Source organism: Mizuhopecten yessoensis, unplaced genomic scaffold, assembly GCF_002113885.1.
Source record: "Mizuhopecten yessoensis strain PY_sf001 unplaced genomic scaffold, ASM211388v2 scaffold10097, whole genome shotgun sequence".
Classification (NCBI taxonomy): domain Eukaryota; kingdom Metazoa; phylum Mollusca; class Bivalvia; order Pectinida; family Pectinidae; genus Mizuhopecten; species Mizuhopecten yessoensis.
Genome location: NW_018408377.1, coordinates 368671 through 388907, shown reverse-complemented (window position 1 = coordinate 388907; position 20237 = coordinate 368671). Strand labels below are relative to the sequence as shown.

The 20237-nt window shown below is 37.8% G+C and overlaps 1 protein-coding gene across 1 annotated transcript in view; it reads left to right on the top strand.

Annotated features, from left to right (window-relative positions):
- Positions 1–2087: 2087 nt before the first annotated feature.
- The window catches only part of LOC110459520 (methionine-R-sulfoxide reductase B3, mitochondrial-like), a 27675-nt gene continuing 9525 nt past the window's right edge, over positions 2088–20237 (top strand). The window contains exons 1-3 of the mRNA XM_021511825.1: positions 2088–2177; positions 13307–13558; positions 15522–15694. Coding sequence (XP_021367500.1) covers positions 13335–13558; positions 15522–15694 — 397 coding nt within the window. The 5' untranslated portion in view covers positions 2088–2177; positions 13307–13334. The remainder of the gene's footprint in view (positions 2178–13306; positions 13559–15521; positions 15695–20237) is intronic.

Here is a 20237-nt window from a genome sequence, read left to right as displayed (position 1 = left end):
ACGATTATCTCAAGAAAAAGGCCAACATGCTATGTTGAAATTTTGATATTTTACTCCCAAGATGTTGCTCTTGACCAGGTTAGATGGAAAGTTGGCTATCGGATATTGGGAATTTGTTATGAAATTAAATGTTACAATGAAACATATAGTAAAATTAATTGTGGTCTTAGTCCAATGCTACGCCCTACTGCAGATCAGTACATTCATACAGCTCAGGTCTCAGACATGAACTAACAACCAGAGACGTATAAAACCTGTGCGTAGGGTGAGATTAACCAAAATGGAACACGTTGGATATATATATATATGCCGCAGCAATTTTTAATTTGCAATCAATAGTAATGTTATATATTCTCAATCAAAATTTAGATAGTTTTATGCATTTTGAACGAATATCATCTGCCTACCTCTAAACATTGCTCATAAACTCAGAATACTTAAAAAATGAAATGAAAAAAATCCCGGGAAATAGTACGATGCGAAAACACAAGTTTTTAATCATATTTCTAAACATGGAAAAGTATATGTTCAAACGCATATTTTAGGGAATAAATAGGCCTAAGTAAATTTGTTAGAAATTGTCAGGTTTTTTGTATGTAGAAAATAATTTAAATGCTGTCAGTCATTATCACAAACACACTTATAAGATGAAGTGTTCCATTTTGGGTACTCGACCAGCTAAAAATTCCAAGTGAATCTGACGCACTTTAATGAGCTCTATATAAATAAACACACTTTTTAATTGATGTTGATACCCAAGAATTACATCTACATCTACTTAGTAATGACCATCTTCATCTATTTGAAGATCATGTCATGTGATAGTGGGTGCTAGGCCAAGAGAAGATAAATCACAGTAATCTTCCATCATTGGAAATCTCGATAGAGATTGTTGCGATGCCTCTTGAAAAGATATTGAATTGATAGTGAATTAAAGGGAATATATTTATAAAGTAAGATACATTAGATGAAGGCTAAAGGCATGTATAGTTTCATTACAGTAAAAAAATGGTCTTTCAGAAACTTTACAGGAAATATTAATATTTTTCTTTAAAAGAATGTTCCCAGAGACGTATACTTCTCTTACCCTGGACATGTGTTTCTCTTACCCTGGACTAGCTAGGATATCCACCATTTTACCGGTGTGAGATTTTCTTATCTCACCCTAGGGTTGAGACAAGCTACATGTGTTCTTTGCACGTTCTGAACAATTGTATGACGTCGTAGCAACAATACCATGACGTCACGGCAACAATACAATGACGTCACGTCGACAATTCAGCCGCATCCATCACATCAACATTGTCTTGCATTGATGTAACGTCTATATAAAATACATAAGAGGGTAAACAGCAAACCTCATGTTTGACAACTTAAGAATCTTACCCCTCGGGTTGAGATTACCCTGTCTCACCCCCAATGGGATGAAAGATTCTATTAATCCGCACTTCACCCTAGGGTTGAGACGGGGGGATTCCCCTATTCATAACAATGGTATGACGTCACTTCAACAATACCATGACGTCACGTCAACAATCCATCAACGTCACGTCAACCCTGAATTTAGCATGTAGCGTTATCATTACATTGTGCATATGATAAACATTGGGAGAACAGGGTAAGAGAAAAAGAATCCTTCACTCATTCATTTTTCGGTTAAAAGCTCATTAGAGCTTATGTTTTGTCGTTTGTAACTATACCGAATTTAAATAAAGCTTTCATATACACCCCCATGTGGGTGAGATAGGGGAACCTCAACCCTCGGGGAAAGATTCTTAAGTTGCCAAACAATCGGCAAAGCCTCATGTCTTGCAACATAAGAATCTTCCCCCTCTGGTTGAGATTACCCTATCTCACCCCCAAACGTACATTTACATGAATGTAGCTACCGCTTATTTTAACTTCACTAAATATATTACCTAGTAATATATCAATAAACTTTTAAGTTGACGCGTAATATCATATAATTCGATCTGCATCGATATGCATATATATATATATTGCCTTGTTGTACCTTTTTCCGATTTGAATTGACTTGCGGTATTATTCAGATCACCCGTCGGGAACCTCGCCACCGGATGCGGAAATGTTGGATGCAATATTCCAAAAATGGCGACTGGGTGCTTCCAGAAACTTACGTGAATTGTAATTGACTGCTGCTGAGGATATACGTACAGGTAATTGTAAAACTTAACTTAATATATTCGCATGTTTATATTGATATGATATTTTATACACCATATAACTCGGAGCTTGTTTAATGGGCAACTCTTCGTGTCGGCTTGTTTAGGTTTTCAGTGTCAGGTTATCAGAGTTCATCATCCGTATTCTATTACATGCTTGGATTTCTATGTTTTGTCGATGTATGGTTTAAATGAGTTTACTACATAGAAATTGCATTATACAATGTTGTTGTCATATTATCGAAATGGTTTTGACTATTTGTTGAAATGTAAACACACATGTTTGAAGTCGTGCATTTTGGAGATACGTCACCTGTTTTGACGGATATTATATTTCTTGTTTTCTTTTAGTACTCATGATCAGTGTCTTAAGATGAAATTTTCCGAATAAACGAAGTAGATCCTAATTAAAACAGGGATGTTCTTAACATTGTTTTTAAAAAAAAAAGTTTTGTCATTATAAGTTTTAACTGGAAAATCTTTTGAAAATACTCAAAGAAAGTAGTGTGCTCCCACGATCACCGACTTGCTACATTGTTGTTGGTAGCTGCGATAACGTAGCTTTCTGACAATGAGAGTTTTTTTTTGATATATTGCGTCGTCAGAGCTGCGAAGCGGTACTATGCCAACTAATGGAGCAAAATCAAAAGTGTCAATATGTAAGATTTCATATAATTCACGCCTCATATGAGTATAATGTTATCAAAATATTGCATAATTGTTGAAAAAACGAATCTTTACCCTTGCAAAAACACTTTTACGAAATTAACAAAGTCTGTCATGGGGAAAAAATAGAAACAACTGCCATGACGGATCACGCGTGATGTTATCTCAATTATCCTTTCTATATATGGCCTGTATGGCCAAATATAGTATTACTACTGAATTTATTGCCGCCATGTTTACTACAATTTCCATATTGGGTCATGACACCCATATTTGGACGTCTGACCTATATCGGAAGAGAGACGAAGTTTCCAACACGGCGGTCAATTCAGATTTCGATTACGCTTGCTACGTTAACTTGATAATTTAACGACATTTTAGGCAGAGGTAAACTTCAATTTGTGCAGGATATCAACAGAAATAGTTCATACTACAACTTTATTTATGGATGCGGACCAATGTGCTGTCAATTAATTCTAAAATCGCCCCGGTGTGATTCACACCAGGCTTGCTCCATTACAAGGCATGGGATCGATTTAATACCCGGCCGGGGCAGAGGAGGTCGGGTATTAATATTAGTTCTATGTTGTTGGATGGTCTATCACTGAGCTAAAAGGAAATTCTCTCTAGCATGAAACTGGAAGGCGACCGTAATCAAAATCTGCCACACTACTACCCCTATTTTTTTAAAAATGTGTTCCCTTTACAATACAATGAAAACTTGTTCAATCCTATTGTCGTGATCAAATGACGCTAGTATATGACCTGTTCTGTGCACGTGCCCATCAGATGGGCACAGAACAGGTCATATACTGGCGTCATTTGATCACTATCACAGACTATTATGAGCTATAAATAGATGGCATCTATTTATAGCTCATAACAGCCTGTGATAGTGCTATGACAAAATATTAAATACCGGTATGTAAGTATCTGGAGAAAATGTTTACAAAATCACTTTGATTTTCCAGTACATTTTATAGTGTCTGAATTCAAACTGAATTGTTGACCCATAACGGTTAGACAATCACTATGTAGGTCTATGGGAATCATTTAGTACTGTTCTAGTGTATGTCTATGGGAATCATTAGTACTGGTCAAGTGTATTGTCTATGGGAATCATTAGTACTGGTCTAGTGTATGTCTATGGGAATCATTAGTACTGGTCTAGTGTATGTCTATGGGAATCATTAGTACTGGTCTAGTGTATTTCTATGGGAATCATTAGTACTGGTCTAGTGTATGTCTATGGGAATCATTAGTACTGGTCTAGTGTATGTCTATGGGAATCATTAGTACTGGTCTAGTGTATGTCTATGGGAATCATTAGTACTGGTCTAGTGTTTGTCTATGGGAATCATTAGTACTGGTCTAGTGTATGTCTATGGGAATCATTAGTACTGGTCTAGTGTATGTCTATGGGAATCATTAGTACTGGTCTAGTGTATGTCTATGGGAATCATTAGTACTGGTCTAGTGTATGTCTATGGGAATCATTAGTACTGGTCTAGTGTATGTCTATGGGAATCATTAGTACTGGTCTAGTGTATGTCTATGGGAATCATTAGTACTGGTCTAGTGTATGTCTATGGGAATCATTAGTACTGGTCTAGTGTATGTCTATGGGAATCATTAGTACTGGTCTAGTGTATGTCTATGGGAATCATTAGTACTGGTCTAGTGTATGTCTATGGGAATCATTAGTACTGGTCTAGTGTATGTCTATGGGAATCATTAGTACTGGTCTAGTGTATGTCTATGGGAATCATTAGTACTGGTCTAGTGTATGTCTATGGGAATCATTAGTACTGGTCTAGTGTATGTCTATGGGAATCATTAGTACTGGTCTAGTGTATGTCTATGGGAATCATTAGTACTGGTCTAGTGTATGTCTATGGGAATCATTAGTACTGGTCTAGTGTATGTCTATGGGAATCATTAGTACTGGTCTAGTGTATGTCTATGGGAATCATTAGTACTGGTCTAGTGTATGTCTATGGGAATCATTAGTACTGGTCTAGTGTATGTCTATGGGAATCATTAGTACTGGTCTAGTGTATGTCTATGGGAATCATTAGTACTGGTCTAGTGTATGTCTATGGGAATCATTAGTACTGGTCTAGTGTATGTCTATGGGAATCATTAGTACTGGTCTAGTGTATTGTCCATGGGATTCATTAGTACTGGTCTAGTGTATGTCTATGGGAATCATTAGTACTGGTCTAGGGTATGTCTATGGGAATCATTAGTACTGATCTAGGAATCATTTAGTACTGTTCTAGTGTATGTCTATGCGAATCATTAGTACTGGTCTAGTGTATTGTCTATGAGAATCATTAGTACTGGTCTAGTGTATGTCTATGGGAAAATCATTAGTACTGGTCTAGTGTATGTCTATGGGAAAATCATTAGTACTGGTCTAGTGTATGTCTATGGGAAAATCATTAGTACTGGTCTAGTGTATGTCTATGGGAAAATCATTAGTACTGGTCTAGTGTATGTCTATGGGAATAATTAGTACTGGTCTAGTGTATGTCTATGGGAATCATTAGTACTGGTCTAGTGTATGTCTATGGGAATCCTTAAGTACTGGTCTAGTGTATGTCTATGGGAATCATTAGTACTGATCTAGTGTATGTCCATGTGAATCATTAGTACTGGTCTAGTGTATGTCTATGTGAATCATTAGTACTGGTCTAGTGTATTGTCTATGGGAATCATTAGTACTGTTCTAGTGTAGGTCTATGGGAATCATTAAGTACTGTTCTACATTTGCAGTGTAGGTCTTTGGGAATTATTTAGTACTGTTCTAGTGTAGGTCTATGGGAATTTTTTAGTACTGTTCCATTGTAGGTCTCTGGGAATATTTAGGTCACCTGAGACAAATTAAGTCTCAAGTGACCTATTGCGATTGCCTTTTGTCCGTCGTGCGTCTGTAAACAATTTACATTTTCAACTCCTTCTCCAAAACCCCTAAACCAATTTCAATGAAATTTTGCAGGGACCTTCCATGGACAAAGGTCAACAAAAATAGTGGCCGGTTTAGTCCCAAGCCCCCAGGGGCCTGAGGGGCGGGGCCAAAAAATGTCAAATTGACTAATATTTCAAAAATCTTCTTCTCCAAAACCTCTGAACCAATTTCAATGAAATTTTGCAGGGACCTTCCATGGACAAAGGTCACCAAAAATAGTGGCCGGTTTAGTCCCAAGCCCCCAGGGGCCTGAGGGGCGGGGCCAAAAAAAGTCAAATTGACTAATATTTCAAAAATCTTCTTCTCCAAAACCTCTGAACCAATTTCCATGAAATTTTGCAGGGACCTTCCATGGACAAAGGTCACCAAAAATAGTGGCCGGTTTAGTCCCAAGCCCCCAGGGGCCTGAGGGGCGGGGCAAAAAGGGTCAAATTGACTAAAATTTCAAAAATCTTCTTCTCCAAAACCTCTGAACCAATTTCAATGAAATTTTGCAGGGACCTTCCATGGACAAAGGTCAACAAAAATAGTGGCCGGTTTAGTCCCAAGCCCCCAGGGGCCTGAGGGGCGGGGCAAAAAGGGTCAAATTGACTAAAATTTCAAAAATCTTCTTCTCAAGACCCAGATATAGTAGAATCAAATACTCTTCATAGATGGAAGGGTCTTAAGGTTTATGACCCTAGGGTCTCACGTTTACCCCCTGGGGAAGGAGGGGGGGGCAACATTTATTATGGTTTATAATGGCAAATGATACTTTGAATATTACATGTTAATAACTTGGTTGGACTTATAACCTTGAGTTGACAGTTTGATACTTTGAAAATTTTGAACCGGCCCTACCCCCAAGGGCTGTAGGGTGGGGCTCAAAGGAGTCAGTGTGCTAAAATTTCTTCATTCAACTCTCTGTATAAATACATCAGGTGACCGTTAAGGCCCAAATTGGGCCTCTTGTTGAGGACTGTTCTAGTGTAGGTCTATGGCTTATTTTGTTTTGTTTACTATAGATATGTAAATTAAACAGCTTAGTTGTTTTTGATTACTATAGATATGTAAATGGCTTAGTTGTTAAGCCGCTCTTGGCAAGAGCCGAGCGGCTTATTAATTCTGTCCAGAGTACGAAATGACTTCGGTTCGGGGTGCGTGCGCATAATTCAGTCTTGCATGCTTCCGCTATATAATTTCGTTATTGTAAATAGAAAGTAGAATCTCTGAAACTCACCTGTGGGTTACATGAAGTCTTCTGATACTCTTCTCTAAATAATAATCCATACTTTAAATAATTGCTGAAAACAAAATGTTTATCTCCGGTGCATTCTACATGTGCTGTGGTGGTGAAATTCGTGAACTAGGTTTGAGCATTTTAGCAACTCGGATTGAGGTCTGAGGAGTGTTACGCATGTGAAACACATATGATTCGAGAAAGCACATGTGAAGACTGTCAAGCATTGACGCTGTCTGTAGAAGGAAGAAGTAAATATATATACTTATAAACCATATGAGTGATGAAGTTTAACCTCTATTTTGATGTTTCAATCGGGAACGTAATATGACATATCATGCTTAGGTTGATAACGGTAATGGCTCTGAGACGAGACGATATGTGAACTGTAAAAAATAAATGAAAATAAAGAGAGTACAATGTCTCTTTTCTCCATGCATGTTTTCCCACTACTGTTAATTATCCTTCATTTCACAAGCACAAAATGCACCTATTCTTTATTATCCATTCACCGATTGCCATTCTGCACGTAAACGCTCATGTCACATCATTGGAGGATGCTAATTAATGAAAATTACAACAATGCGTCACACTTAAAGAGGGTGAAAAAATAGGAAAGGGAGAAATGTGTTTAAGGCATCATTTAAGAGGTGATTGATTTTGGAAATCCCAAAGGCAACATCATCACATGACCTGATTTTCAATTAGCAGAATACAGAACACATATCTGAGTTATTATAGTAGATATTGATTCTCAACGTGTTACTGAAGCAATTGAATTTAAAGTGGTGAACGGCTTTAATGTCACACTGACATAATTCTAGTTTTTAGTTTACTATAGATATGTAAATGGGTTAGTTGTTTTTTGTTTTCTATAGATATGTAAATGGGGTAGTTGTTTTTTGTTTACTATAGATATATAAATGGCTCAGTTGTTTTTTGTTTACTATAGATATATAAATGGGTTAGTTGTTTTTTGTTTACTATAGATATGTAAATGACTTAGTCGCTTTTGTTTACTATAGATATATAAATGGATTAGTTGTTTTTTGTTTACTATAGATATATAAATGGCTTAGTTGTTTTTTGTTTACTATAGATATGTAAATGACTTAGTCTCTTTTGTTTACTATAGATATATAAATGGATTAGTTGTTTTTTGTTTACTATAGATATATAAATGGGTTAGTTGTTTTTTGTTTACTATAGATATGTAAATGGCTTAGTTGTTTTTTGTTTACTATAGATATGTAAATGACTTAGTCGCTTTTGTTTACTATAGATATATAAATGGATTAGTTGTTTTTGTTTACTATAGATATGTAAATGACTTAGTTGTTTTTTGTTTACTATAGATATGTAAATGGGTTACAAAGGTTTGTTGTGAAAATAGAAACAGCATGAGAACTTAGCTCCAAAGTCTTAACAAAAAGATGAGAAAACCATACAACTCAAACTTCCCCAATTATCTATAAGTTTGCAGAGATCATCAGGGGGCCTCCATGGGGCCTCCATATATCTATCAGATTGCAGAGATCATCAGGGGGACCTCCATGGGGAATCCATATATCTAGATAAGATTGCAGAGATCATCAGGGGGGCCTCCATGGGGAATCCATATATCTATAAGAGTGCAGAGATCATCAGGGGGGCCTCCATGGGGAATCCATATATTTCAAACTTACCAGTAGAACATGGCCCTCCGCGAATCTTGGATGTGTACAAAGTAATGTTCCTAGAATTAATAATGTCCATGTGTAGGGATGTTGTAAACAAAGAGTCTACTTATTGTGACATGTTAATGCAGTGTTAATGTTTCACCTAATAATAATAATAATTTGAGGTTCTTATATACCGCTTTATCACAACCTAGTTAGTAGGTTGTCTCACAAATTATTATCCATAGTTATAGGGCCTTTGCAACCAGCCAATATCTTTTTCAACTCCCTGGGGAGCATACAGCCGGAGTTGCCATTTAGGCGTTAACAGCTAGCATTCAACAATTCTAGCACTGCCAAACAACGTACTCATTTACAGCTGAGTAGACTGGAACAAGCGGAGTAAAGTATCTTGCTCAAAGATACAACACAATGCCGTGACGTGACTCGAACCCGCAACCCTTTGGTCATTAGCCTGGCGTCCTACCAGTAGACTACCGTACCTCCATTTCAAAGCTGACTTTAATTATTATGGAATAATATATATTATTTCAGATGTGTTTTTGATTTGTTTATGTTAACATTTTGCTCAGTGAAGCATATAAGTTAGTACTTACAATGTATATACTGATTACTCCTTAGCAATATAATCATATTAAGGATGGGATACTCTATATTTTATTTAAGTGTTTTTTTATGCAGATTAGAAAATTATAGGATAAAACTCTAATAAAAGTCTAGCAAAACTAAAACCATATACCTGTATACATTAAGTTATCAGTACCCCCCTCATAATCTCCACACTCCTTCTCATAGAAGTTTATGTTCATTAAGACTTTTCTTAAGTTCATTTTCATCAATGGTAAATGAAATCTATTGTACCGTAACAAAAACCTCTATTTCTTTATTTCTAACTTTTGATTTAATCATACATCTGAATACATCATAAACAATTACACAAAATAATTTTTTGATGTGTATACATGCAGCCAGATTGAAAAATAAACATGTAAATATTACTACTGACAAATTAAGTTAAGCGGAAGGATCATATTATATTAAAAATAGCACTAAAACATTGAAATCAAAGTAATATATACTGCAGTTTGTGTTGTTTACTTCCCAAAGTAGGAGTCCTGTTAAAGAGCTAATACATTTACAGGAATGGTTGTAAGACTTGTTATCACCAGACTAGTTAATACAGTTACAGGAACGGTTGTAAGACTTGTTATCACCAGGCTAGTTAATACATTAACAGGAACAGTTGTAAGACTTGTTATCACCATGCAGGCTAGTTAATAAAGTTACAGGAACGTTGTAAGACTTGTTATCACCAGGCTTGTTAATACAGTTACAGGAACAGTTGTAAGACTTGTTATCACCAGGCTAGTAAATACAGTTACAGGAACGGTAGTAAGGCTTGTTATCACCAGGCTAGTTAATACAGTTACAGGAATGGTTGTAAGACTTGTTATCACCAGGCTAGTTAATACATTTACAGGAACAGTTGTAAGACTTGTTATCACCAGGCTAGTTAATACATTTACAGGAATGGTTGTAAGACTTGTTATCACCAGGCTTGTTAATACAGTTACAGGAACGGTTGTAAGACTTGTTATCACCAGGCTAGTTAATACATTTACAGGAACAGTTGTAAGACTTGTTATCACCAGGCTAGTAAATACATTTACAGGAACGGTAGTAAGACTTGTTATCACCAGGCTAGTTAATACATTTACAGGAACAGTTGTAAGACTTGTTATCACCAGGCTAGTTAATACATTTACAGGAACGGTTGTAAGACTTGTTATCACCAGGCTAGTTAATACATTTACAGGAGCGCTAGTAAGACTTGTTATCGCCAGGCTAGTTAATACAGTTACAGGAACGGTTGTAAGACTTGTTATCACCAGGCTAGTTAATAAAGTTACAGGAGCGGTTGTAAGACTTGTTATCACCAGGCTAGTTAATAAAGTTACAGGAACGGTTGTAAGACTTGTTATCACCAGGCTAGTTAATACATTTACAGGAACGTTAGTTAGACTTGTTATCACCAGGCTAGTTAATACTTTCACAGGAACGGTAGTAATTAAGACTTGTTATCGCCAGGCTATAGTTAATACAGTTAAAGGAACGGTTGTAAGACTTGTTATCACCAGGCTAGTTAATACAGTTACAGGAACGATAGTAAGACTTGTTATCACCAGGCTAGTTAATACAGTTACAGGAACGGTAGTAAGACTTGTTATCACCAGGCTATAGTTAATACATTTACAGGAACGGTAGTAAGACTTGTTATAACAAGTCTGTACTAGTATAAGTATGTGAAATGACAAACTCACTTTGAAGGTTGGCTTTCATACACATCAGTATTTAGTTTAGATCAAAAGTTACCTCAAGGTGCATTTATTGTTAACATGACTTGATCAAACAGATTAGAGGAAAGAAGAGAAAAGATCAAACCGACAAAGAACTAATGAAAATGGTACAATGGTGGGGGGGGGCGCCTATATCACTCTGGGATCTCTTGTTTATTTTGGATGCACAATTTCTTAGAAGTGGTCAGTGGTAGAATGATAACTGATTTGACAGGTAATGTGCTTTTTAGCTTGCCTATTCGAAGAATAGGGGGGGCTAATGCTGTTCTCCAACAGCTCATGTTAAAACCAGGGAGACCCATAATCGTTACCAAGCAAGCACAAACTAAAATGTCGGTGAGAGTCAATGGGGAACATCTCAAAACCAGAAACTGAATTTCTTTTATAAATTTCAATTGAAAGCTTTTGAACTTGGTCTGTCAGCTTTAAGCTGTGGTGCAGTGTGTTGTCTGTCTGTTGTCTGTCTGTTGTCTGTCAACTTTTCCTATTACAATGCTAACTTGTAATAAGGGCTCTCTGGATTTTGACCAAAGGACTGGTCGTTAAGGGTCATTTCCGGCCACATCAAGAATTTGAGCGTTAAGCAGGAGTAGAAACTACCATTTTATAGACTCTGGTATGTCTCTGCCAGAGGACAGAACCCAAAGCCTTCCTCATAGGGGGGAACGCTCAACTAAAGGCCAAAAGTGAGGCATTGTCAAGGGAGACATCAAGAAGAAGAAAGTTGTTTAGAAATGAGAGAAAAGATAAGATCCCAAATTTAGTTGCCTCTTATGATCATGCAATGGGGGCAGCAGGTACAGTTCTTACGCCCTACATGCAGGAACTTTTTGTCTGGAGCATCCTTGGTCAGATGGTTCTCTATTTAGTATAAAAGGGGGTATGGCTCTCATTAGTAATAGCGGCTCTCTGGATTTTGACCAAAGGACTATGGTCGTTAAGGGTAATTTCCGGCCACATCAAGGATTTAGAACTAGTTGTTATATTCTTAATCTGAAGTACGCAAATATAAAATTTCAAATGCATTCGACAACTGGTTTATGAAAATGGCATTACAAAGAGAGTTATAGAGTGATGCAAATTTTCATCATAAGCACGTGAATATCATCGGCGCTATTTGGTTGAAAATTATATATTTTGAAGGAAATTAATTAATTAATCTATTAATTATACTCTTCAATGTTTGAAAGCCTCCGCATGCAGCAAACAAATACAAATTTGACATGCTTAAACATTGTTATACCAGTGTTTATTTGTGTAGAGGGATTTTTGTTTGTCACATGGGGAGGCTTTTATTTCTACATGTTTACTGTCCAAAAACACCATATTTTTGGCTATTTCTGCATAGCAACGCAGGTTCGTTGCTATGGTAGGACATCTATGCATGCGCATTATGAAAAATCTATAACAAGAGAGATGGCCCCAATTAACCAATATGGTATAAAGGGAAATTGGCTAATAAGTTCAAGTTAAAATTTCCACTTTTTATAAGACCAAAAATGGCCCATAACGCCCCAAGTCCTTTTGTCTGGAGGTTTTGTTTGGTTTGGTTTAGTATTGTTTAACGTCCTATCAATTAAATGCTATGGTCATTTTAGGACGGCCTCCCCGCCCACCCNCCGTTGTGTGCAAGATACATGCGTGTAGTGTATGCGTGTGTTTTGGGAGGCTGCGATATGTTTGTGTGTTGTCTCCTTGTGATAGTGCGGAACTGATGCCTACTTTATTGTGCTACCTCACTGAAACATACTGCCAAAGACACCAAGCAGGACACCCCACCCGGACACATTATACTGACAACGGGCGAACCAGTCGTCCCACTCCTTAATTGCTGAGCGTTAAGCAGGAGTAGAAACTACCATTTTATAGACTCTGGTATGTCTCTGCCAGAGGACAGAACCCAAAGCCTTCCTCACAGGGGGGAACGCTCAACTAAAGGCCAAAAGTGAGGCATTGTCAAGGGAGACATAAAGAAGAAGAAAGTTGTTTAGAAATGAGAGAAGGGATAAGATCCCAAATTTAGTTGCCTCTTATGATCATGCAATGGGGGCAGCAAGTACAGTTCTTACGCCCTACGTGCGGGGACTTTTTGTCTGGAGCATCCTTGGTTAGATGGTTCTCTATTTAGTATAAAAGGGGGTATAATGGCTCCCCTATGGCCTTCATGTATACAACATTAAGTCCTCTTCGCCCGACGATGCTACAGAACACATTTTTGGTTTTTGTTGTAGTGGGAAGTGCCTGGCCTTTTTTTAGTACATGTCTATTGTGGGTCTGCATTCTGTTGGTCTGTGTATCGTCTGGATGAACATCATACACTTAGTTACCTCACAGCGTGAAGCCTCACCTACCCTCAAACGCCTTCAGGAAGAATGCTCACCACCTGGGAGCTCCAAATGTCCTGTCTCAGTCCCAAAAAGCGAGCTCAAAGAGCGGCTATCGCCCACGCAGTACCGAGTTACTCAGCAGCGTGGGACAGAAAGGTAAGGAATTGGTTTGTATAAATTTGGTTAAAAAGGTATTATCACTTCATCTTTTTTGTCTTGGTCATTAAGATAATAGGATTGTGTCGCCATTTCTCAGTAGAATTTATTCAAATTTTGTAGATATATTGCTTTGAAGTAAAGAAAATTTTCTGCCACAAAAACAATATAGGTTGTCAGAATTTTAAGGATTTTAAAAGGAAAGTTATGTAAAGAGGAGCGAATTTTGAAAAAAATAGTAAAAAATAATTTGAAACACAATATTTTGCAAAATAATGTCAATAAAAAAGATACTAACATAGATTAGTATTGCATTAATGTATATCAATTTCATAAATGCTGAAATTGTGGACAATTAATTATCTATAAACGATTAAAAATTGACATTTTATAGTAAAAGCATATACACATAGTAATTGCATGCAAGAGTTATCGTTCTTGAAAAACTTCACAGTAGTGAAATAGGTAGCCGGTTTCTGAAGTACAGAAAAATGGACACATGTGACTCATTGATTAAAAAACAACTAAATTAATGCCTGGATTGCTTTGCAATACTTTAATATTGAAAGAACACACTGTTCTGTCAATAATAAGCATACAATATTCATCACTTTAATATCAAACATTAGATTATGCGGAAATTGTGATACCGTCTCCCTACATTGGATTTTCAACTAGGGATGTTCTTCCTATTTCCATTTAGCAATACACTCCTATGACCTTAAATTCTGTCAAATAATTATTGAAGTGTAAGCTCACCTGGTCGGAAGCAGATACCATTTAGACCAAACCTATTACAGAGGATGGTGATGCTGTTATTTAACCAACCATCATTTGATGGATGGCCATTCAAATGACCCTTTACAGTATCTGTGGTCCATCCATTGTCTGTGGTCTGACCATTGTCTGTGGTCCGGCCATTGTCTGTGGTCTGACCATTGTCTGTGGTCTGACCATTGTCTGGTCTGGCCATTGTCTATCCTCAACTATTTCTTGTTATCACCATTTATCAGAAAATACTGGAGGGATTGTAGGTTCCCCTTTGTCTGTAGTTGTGCATGTTACATTTTGTGACTGATCAGATAAACAAAATGGCTGACAGGTGATCATGTTGGATTTTGATAGAGAAGGTTTGTTATCTTTAATTTTTACGAAATACTGGAGTGATATTTATCAAATTTGATATGCATGTTCCCCTTGGTCTCTAGTTGTGTATGTTCACTTTTGACATTGATCAAATAGACAAAATGGTCCACTTACGGCCATCTTGGATTTCGAAATACAGTGTGGCCACAGGAAGGAAGTACATGTGTTTAACAGTTCTTTCTCATATTGACATTAAATACTATACTAGTAAACATGTAGAGTGACAAACTCACAATGAAGGTTGTCTTTTATACACAGCAGTATGAAGTTTAGATCGAGTTACCTCAAGGTGCATTTATTGTTTACATAACTCGATCAAACAGATAGGAGAAAAGAAGAGAAAAGATCAAATTGACATAGAACTAATGAAGATGGGACAATGGGGGGCACTGAGATCCCCCTTTGGGACCTCTTGTTTGTAACAGAGGGTGACGCTGCTTTCAATTACATAGGATGTTTACCGTCATATGGCACTACCACTATATACACCCCTACCACATTCAGATGGCGTTCATTTAAGCTATGAATGCCATGACCCTATTGTCATTATTATGAGGTCTTAGTTGTAACGTTGGATAACATTGGCGTTCTATTCATGGAACAAGCACATATGATTAATATATTATTCTACTTATAGTTATACTGAATGTTGAAAGATTCAATTAATTTTTCTTTCAGATCAATAGATTCAGAAAAAAAGAAAATACAAGTATTGAACTTATTTTAGTTGGCACTCATGAATCATGAATTTGTATGCCAGGTAGACAAACACAAATGCAATGAAGCGGTTAAATGATAACAATGTTTTGTATTACAGAGCATTCTCTGGGAAATACTACAAGCATAGTGACGAAGGACTCTACCACTGTGTTGTATGTGGAAACCCTTTATTCGCCTCGGACACAAAGTTTGACTCCAAATCTGGATGGCCATCCTTCTCCGATGTCTCAAAAAGTGACAGTGTGAAACTAATGACTGATATGTCACAGGGTAAATATATAGTATATAATGTCTGGTCCACACAGTTCACAGGGTAAATACATAGTGTATAGTGTCTGGTCCCCACAGATCAAAGGGTAAATACATAGTGTATAGTGTCTGGGCCCCACAGATCACAGGGTAAATACATAGTGTATAGGGTCTGGTCCCCACAGATCACTGGGTAAATACATAGTGTATAATGTCTGGTCCCCCCAGATCACAGGGTAAATACATAGTGTATAGTGTCTGGTCCCTACAGATCACAGGGTAAATACATAGTGTATAATGTCTGGGCCCCACAGATCACATGGTAAATACATAGGGTATAATGTCTGGTCCCCACAGATCACAGGGTAAACACATAGTGTATAATGTCTGGTCTCCACAGATCACTGTGTAAATATATAGTGCATAGTGTCTTGTCCCCACCGATCACAAGGTAAATACATATATATAGTTATAATGTCTGGTCCCCACAGATCACTGGGTAAATATATAGTATATAATGTCTGGTCCACACAGTTCACAGGGTAAATACATAGTGTATAGTGTCTGGTCTCCACAGATCACAGGGTAAATACATAGTGTATAGTCCACAGATCAAAGGGTAAATACATAGTGTATAGTGTCTGGGCCCCACAGATCACAGGGTAAATACATAGTGTATAATGTCTGGGCCCCACAGATCACATGGTAAATACATAGGGTATAATGTCTGGTCCCCACAGATCACAGGGTAAACACATAGTGTATAATGTCTGGTCTCCACAGATCACAGGGTAAATACATAGTGTATAGTGTCTGGTCCCCACAGATCACAGGGTAAATACATAGTGTATAATGTCTGGTCTCCACAGATCACTGTGTAAATATATAGTGTATAGTGTCTTGTCCCCACAGATCACAAGGTAAATACATATATATAGTTATAATGTCTGGTCCCCACAGATCACTGTGTAAATACATAGTGTATAGTGTCTGGTCCCCACAGATCACAGGGGAAATACATAGTGTATAGTGTCTGGGCCCCACAGATCACAGGGTAAATACATAGTGTATCATAGGGTAAATACATAGTGTATAGTGTCTGTTCCCCACCGATCACTGGGTAAATACATAGTGGATAATGTCTGGTTCCCACAGATCACAGGGTAAATACATAGTGTATCATTGTCTGGTCCCCGCAGATCACAGGGTAAATACATAGTGTATAGTGTCTGTTCCCCACCGATCACTGGGTAAATACATAGTGTATAATGTCTGGTTCCCACAGATCACAGGGTAAATACATAGTGTACAATGTCTGGTCCCCACAGATCACAGGGTAAATATATAGTATATAGTATCTGGTCCCTACAGATCACAGGGTAAATATATAGTGTATAACGTCTGGTCCCCACAGATCACTGGGTAAATATATAGTGTATAATGTCTGGTCCCCACAGATCACATAATAAATGATGTATAATGTCTGGTCCCCACAGATCACACGATAAATACATAGTGTATAATGTCTGGTCCCCACCGATCACAGGGTTAATACATAGTATATAGTGTCTGGTACCCACAGATCAAAGGGTAAATACATAGTGTATAATGTCTGGTCCCCACAGATCACTGGGTAAATATATAGTGTATAATGTCTGGTCCCCACAGATCACATAATAAATGATGTATAATGTCTGGTCCCCACAGATCACAGGATAAATACATAGTGTATAATGTCTGGTCCCCACAGATCACAGGGTTAATACATAGTGTATAATGTCTGGTCCCCACAGATCACAGGGTAAATATATAGTGTATAATGTCTGGTCCCCACAGATCACAGGGTTAATACATAGTATATAGTGTCTGGTCCCCACAGATCAAAGGGTAAATACATAGTGTATAATGTCTGGTCCCCACAGATCACAGGGTAAATACATAGTGTATAATGTCTGGTCCCCACAGATCAAAGGGTAAATACATAGTGTATAATGTCTGGTCCCCACAGATCACAGGGTTAATATATAGTGTATAATGTCTTGTCCCCACAGATCACAGGGTAAATACATAGTGTATAATGTCTGGACCCCACAGATCACAGGGTTAATACATAGAATATAGTGTCTGGTCCCCACAGATTCCAGGGTAAATACATAGTGTATAATGTGTGCTCCCCACAGATCACAGGGTAAATACATGGTGTATAATGTCTGGTCCCCTCAGATCACAGGGTAAATAAATGATGTATAATGTCTGGTCCCCACAGATCACAGGGTAAAATACATAGTGTATAGTGTCTGCTCCCCACAGATCACAGGGGAAATAAATGATTATAATATCTGGTCACCGCAGATCACTGGGTAAATACATAGTGTATATTGTCTAGTCCCCACAGATCACAGGGTAAATAAATAGTGTATAGTGTCTGGGCCCCACAGATCACAGGGGAAATACATAGTGTATAGTGTCTGCTCCCCACAGATCACAGGGGAAATACATAGTGTATAATGTCTGGACCCCACAGATCACAGGGTTAATACATAGAATATAGTGTCTGGTCCCCACAGATCACATGGTAAATACATAGTGTATAATGTCTGGTCCCCACAGATCACAGGGTAAATAAATGATTATAATATCTGGTCACCACAGATCACTGGGTAAATACATAGTGTATATTGTCTGGTCCCCCCAGATCACAGGGTAAATACATAGTATATAGTATCTGGTCCCCACAGATCACAGGGTAAATATAGTATCTGGTCCCCACAGATTACTGGGTAAATACAGTGTATCATTGTCTGGTCCCAAAGTGTATAGTATCTGGTCCCTACAGATCACAGGGTAAATACATAGTGTATCATTGTCTGGTCCCCGCAGATCACAGGGTAAATATATAGTGTGTCCCCACAGATTACTGGGTAAATACAGTGTATCATTGTCCGGTCCCAACAAATCACTGGGTAAATACATAGTGTATAATGTCTGGTCCCCACAGATCACAGGGTAAATACATAGTATATAGTATCTGGTCCCCACAGATTACTGGGTAAATACAGTGTATCATTGTCTGGTCCCAACAAATCACTGGGTAAATACATAGTGTATAATGTCAGGTCCTCACAGATCACTGGGTAAATACATAGTGTATAATGTCTGGTCCCCACAGATCACAGGGTTAATACATAGTGTATAATGTCTGGTCCCCACAGATCACAGGGTTAATACATAGTGTATAATGTCTGGTCCCCACAGATCACATGGTAAATACGTAGTATATAGTATCTGGTCCCCACAGATCACAGGGTAAATACATAGTGTATAGTGTCTGGTCCCCACAGATCAAAGGGTAAATACATAGTTTATAATGTCTGGTCCCCACAGATCACAGGGTTAATACATAGTGTATAATGTCTGGTCCCCACAGATCACATGGTAAATACAGAGTATATAATGTCTGGTCCCCACAGAGCACAGGGTTAATACATAGTGTATAATGTCTGGTCCCCTCAGATCACATGGTAAATACATAGCATATAATGTCTGGGCCCCACAGATCACTGGGGAAATACATATTGTATAATGTCTGGTCCCCACAGATCACTGGGTAAATACATAGTATATAATGTCTCGTCCCCACAGATCACAGGGTAAATAAATAATGTATAATGTCTGGTCCCCACCACAGATCACATGGTAAATACACAGTGTATAATGTCTGGTCCCCCCAGATCCCATGGTAAATACATAGTGTATATCACAGGGTAAATACATAGTGTATAATATCTGGTCCCCACAGATCACATGGAAAATACATAGTGTATAATGTCAGGTCCCCACAGATCACAGGGTTTGGTCCCTACAGATCACAGGGTAAATACATAGTGTATAGTGTCTGGTTCCCACAGATCACATGGTAAATACATAGTATATAATGTCTGGTCCCCACAGATCACAGGGTAAATACATAGTGTATCATTGCCTGGTCCCAACAAATCACTGGGTAAATACATAGTGTATAGTGTTAGGTCCTCACAGATCACTGGGTAAATACATAGGTCTGCTCCCCACAGATCACAGGGTAAATACATAGTGTATCATTGTCTGGTCCCAACAAATCACTGGGTAAATACATAGTGTATAGTGTTAGGTCCTCACAGATCACTGGGTAAATACATAGTCTATAATGTCTGGTCCCCACAGATCACAGGGTAAATACATAGTGTATCATTGTCTGGTCCCAACAAATCACTGGGTAAATACATAGTGTATATTGTCTGGTCCCCACAGATCACTGGGTAAATACATAGTGTATAGTGTCCGGTCCCAACAAATCACTGGGTAAATACATAGTGTATAATGTCTGGTCCCCACAGATCACATGGTAAATACATAGTATATAGTATCTGGTCCCCACAGATCACAGGGTAAATACATAGTGTATAGTGTCTGGTTCCCACAGATCACAGGGTAAATACATAGTGTATCATTGTCTGGTCCCCGCAGATCACAGGGTAAATATATAGTGTATAATGTCTTACAGATCACAGGGTAAATACATAGT